Source organism: Argopecten irradians, chromosome 1 (genome assembly GCF_041381155.1).
Source record: "Argopecten irradians isolate NY chromosome 1, Ai_NY, whole genome shotgun sequence".
NCBI lineage: Eukaryota > Metazoa > Mollusca > Bivalvia > Pectinida > Pectinidae > Argopecten > Argopecten irradians.
Window position 1 is genome coordinate 25,934,164 of NC_091134.1, and position 4,479 is coordinate 25,938,642.

General features: G+C 37.2%; 1 protein-coding gene across 1 annotated transcript; it reads right to left on the reverse strand.

Moving 5' to 3' along the window:
* Positions 1-681: 681 nt before the first annotated feature.
* Positions 682-3,152, reverse strand: LOC138320124 (uncharacterized). Its single transcript, XM_069263210.1, has 3 exons — positions 2,548-3,152; positions 1,649-1,788; positions 682-695 (listed from the first exon to the last, which is right to left on the reverse strand). Exons 1-3 carry the CDS (start codon positions 3,150-3,152, stop codon positions 682-684), a joined length of 759 nt encoding a protein of 252 aa, XP_069119311.1.
* Between the last annotated feature and the right edge of the window lie 1,327 nt (positions 3,153-4,479).

The window sequence follows — 4,479 nt, forward strand, 5'->3', positions numbered from 1 at the left end:
CCTCTTTACACTTATACCCTGATAGTGCTGAGAAAATGAGAAACCATCTAGCTGAGGAAATGCTAGATAAAGACTTCTTGAACTTGATGCTGGCATTTCAAAATTCACTGAAAAATGGATCGGCTCTTGATGCAGCGGTTGACTTCCTTTATCAAACAAGTGCATTGATATCCATTTTCAGAGACAAGAGACCAATTTCTTCTCTGCAGGACAGTCGGCTAGCAGAACTCAATAAAATCAAAACATGGTTATTTGAATGGCGAGAAGAAGTAAATGCACTTGATGAGATGCCGTTAAAGGACAAAGAGAAATGTCTTCCTAGCAGGAAATGCTTCAACGATCAAATTAGTTTGATCTCAACATTTGTGGAAGTCTGTAAAATCCATTTGAAGGATTTTCCCAAATCCTCCATTTTCCCTGGAAGGTATAATTCAGACATTATAGAAAATAACTTTTGCCAGGTACGGGGAATCCACAATGGGAACAACACTCACCCAACTTATCAAGCTTACCGAAGTACGATGAATGCTGTGATTCTCGGACAGTCTTCAAAATCCCGCGGTAGGAAATCCAATGTAGGGCAAATAAGTGCAGACCCATACTCATATGGGGCAACAGTTTCTGCTGTTCCCAAGAAAAGAAAAGTGCTTGGAGACATCTCAAATACACATTAATAACTCATCAGGCCAATGGATCTGCTCAATAATAGTCAATATACATTAATACAACATTTTGAACAGCAAAACCATTATAACTAGAAGCCCAAGGGCCTTAACAGTCATTTAAATTCCAAGAGGAAGTGTGCCTTTGAAATAGGTTTTTTAAAAACAGTAATTGTGCTATCATGTCACAAAATGGCTGTCATAACTGTCAAAGTAATTATTTTTCAAAGCCAAAAAGGAACAAAATTTATGGAGTGTGTTCTTTCCTTACATCCCTGCCAAATTTCATCTCAATTCTACCATTGGAACTTAAGAAGAAGTTCAAAATGTGCTTTTCAAGATGGCTGCTCTGGGGGCCATCTTTGATTTCTTACTGGCCAAAAATACATCAACACTTGGTCAGGACCTTCATTCCAGGCATGTTTCAACTCAATCACCCCGGTGGAATTTAAAAACAGCACATACACTTTTAAAAAGACATTATCTAAGAATTGATTGTTATTTTTCATCAAGGAGGTAGATGAACAGTTCGTTTAGTATTATTTTTGTTTGCTTTAATTTCAAGTCCTATCAACAGTCAGGGTCATTTAAGTTTATGGTGTAGAGGAAGCCAGAGTACCCGGAGAAAACCCATGACATGCGGTCAGTACCTGGCAACGTTAACTGCACCAAATGTGATTTCCACTCACAAATAATAGTATTAGGGTATTCATTAGTACTGAAGCCCTGAAGTGCCACGGGGGTGTTAGTTTTATCTGGCAGCCGCCACTTATTTATCTGGCAGTCACCACTTAATTTATCGGGCGGCCACCACTTATTTATCTGGCGGCCGCCAATTATTTATTTCTATAACACAAGCAGCCAATTAAGTGGCGGCCCCCAAATAAAACTAACACCCCCGTGGCATTTCTGGGCTTCCGTACATAACAAACCCTTGTGCTTGAATAAACTTCATTGTATGCATGAAATATGATACAATTGTGTACCTTCCAAATCCATTAGACACCGAGCATTGTGAATATCAACATCAAGGTTATTGCCATATAAGTGGATAGGTGGATCACCAGGAGGAAGAGGTCGCGCAAGTCGACGGAGAAGGAAAGTGCTGTCTTCCTTTAGCTGACCTCTGAAATTGAACATAAATTAATACAAAAGATTTATAAGGAAAGTGTATACCATGTAAACTACCACCTTACAACAAGCGTAACAACATGTATTTTATTTTGTTTGTTTGTTTAAGTTTTACTTCCTAAAAACAGCCAAGGTCATTTAAGGACGTTTTGGAGGAAGCCAGAGTACCCGTAGAAAACCATCGACCAGCGGTCGGTACCTGGCAACTGCCCCACATGGGATTTGAACTTTGAACCAAGAGATGGAGGGCTAGTGATTATTGGCGGTGACGCTTAACCACTTGGCCACCATGACCCCATGCATTTCGAAATGAGCAAACAAATGTACATTATATATCATTTATACAATGTAAATTATTTCATAACAAATTTACTTGATTTTGGTATCATAAATATTGTATACATGTACATGTATGTATACATTTGTATGTTAAAACAGACTAATAATTTTGAAAAGGTTATTGCCCAGGGGCTATGTGTAGTCACAAGATGGGGCATACTAGGGCATATATTGGTCTTCACTAAGGAGAAATATTGAGCGACACATTTTCACCAGGTTTTATTCAATGTGATTTATTTATGATCTCCAAATTTCATTATGTAGAAGTAAATTAGTATTAAATCCATTGTAATCCATGACAATACATCTAATCTTTTTAGTTAATTAATTGATAACCATAATTTGTACATAAACTTGAACTATAAACATTGATTTCAACATTTATCTATAATGTAACTGCTACTGCAAACTTTACCTTGCAACCTCACTTATTGCACGAGATAAGTCCTCGTCTCTTTGGCGATGCACCGTAGTCAGGTCTACATGGTGAAAACAATCTATGAGGTCAGATGAAAAAACATAACTGCCATCATCACCATAATGTGGGGAAGGTACGGGCGGAAGCTGATAAAAGTCTCCACATAACACAACCTGCATACCACCGAATGGTCTATCATTGTTTTTCACTGCCCTAGATACATGTTCAACCTGCTCAAATGTTTTTTTACTGATCATGCTTACTTCGTCGATGATTAATACATTTGTTTCCAGCAGTTCTCTTTTCCTTTTTTCATACCTTTCATCATTGAACATCAGCTCAACCATCTCATCATCACTAAACCGTCCATCTAAAATTCCAAAGAATTTGTGAATTGTTACACAAGTCTTGTGAACATTCAGCTTTTCCAGTGCCTCCGTCAAAACTACTGCAGCTTTACCCGTACTTGCAGTGGCAACTACTTTCTTACCCTTGTACAGACATAAATCTATAAACTTGGCTACAGTATATGATTTCCCCGTCCCAGGATACCCGGTAAGGATGACATTATGGTCATTTAACTCATTTAGTCGTTTATCCATGTTTTGCTTACAGTTTTCCCGAACTTTTTCTACTCGGAACACGGTATAATCGGTGTCAATGTGAGTTCCGAACAATCATTCACTGCGGAACACTGACCTACTTCCGGTCCGACGAACCGTCCTGATGGCGGAAAAATTCAAAGCTGGTGACAAACGTGTTTAATAACCTCAAGCTGTAACGGATTAATCATTTTAACTATATGGATACTTAAACTACGATTCATAATGGAAATATCGGCGTATGTGTTGTGAAAATCTGACCACAGTAAGTACTAAAAAAATAACTTTGAAAAATTGTGGTAAAAATCGTCCTGCCCAAAGTGTCTTGCCTTGTATTGATTTCTATATGATTCGATCCGATTTTTGATTATCATTAATATTCATTATATATTACAAACGCCTGTGCCTTGATACTATATTATATATATATATATGTATACTGTTAGTTTAAAAAAAATCGTGCCAGGTCCCTGTGACACTGTATGTGATATTTAAACGAAATCACATATTTTACCTATGAAGCCAATGATATATATATAATGTAAGTATCGGTTAGCTTGTAATAATAATGATAATACTAGACGCAGGCATAATGCCTATATATCCAGATCGCTAATCATACTATACATCCCGATTATTAATCAATTCAGTATTATCTATCTCATGATTAAAGTAGCATTCGGGCTGCCCCAATGTTTATCCAAGCGAGACTCAAATGTTTTTAATGATGGTGACATAACCACGGCTTCAGGAAGAGAGTTGCAGTGATTGATGATCCGCTCCTTGAATGAATACTTTCTCAAATTCAGACGACTTCGTCGTTTTATTAATGTCAAAGAGTGGCCCCTAGTTCTTTTGTTATTATTTTGAATTAAAAATCCCTCTGCCACGACTCGATCATATCCTCCATGTATCAATTTATATACTTGGATCATGTCTCCTCTAAGCCTTCTGTGTTTTGGTGTAGGTAACTTCAGGATCCTCAGTCTATTTTCATAGCTTAGATCTTCCATTCCCGGTATTTGTTGTGTTGCTCTTCTTTGTACATTTTCTATCTCGTTTATTTATGTTTGTAAGTTCGGGTTCCATATGCAGGCGCCATATTCCAAATATGGTCTGACAAGTGCTTTAAATAATAGACAGAATGTTTGATTATCTAAATAACTCTAGGATCTTCGGATAGTTCCCATTATTCTATTTGATTTATTGACGGCATCATAAATATGTTCATTGAAGCTAAGGCTGTTGTCAGTTGATATCCCAAAATCTTTTTCTATCGAGACCTCCTCTAATGTTACCTCTTTTCTTTCTTCCAAAGTGTCTTTAT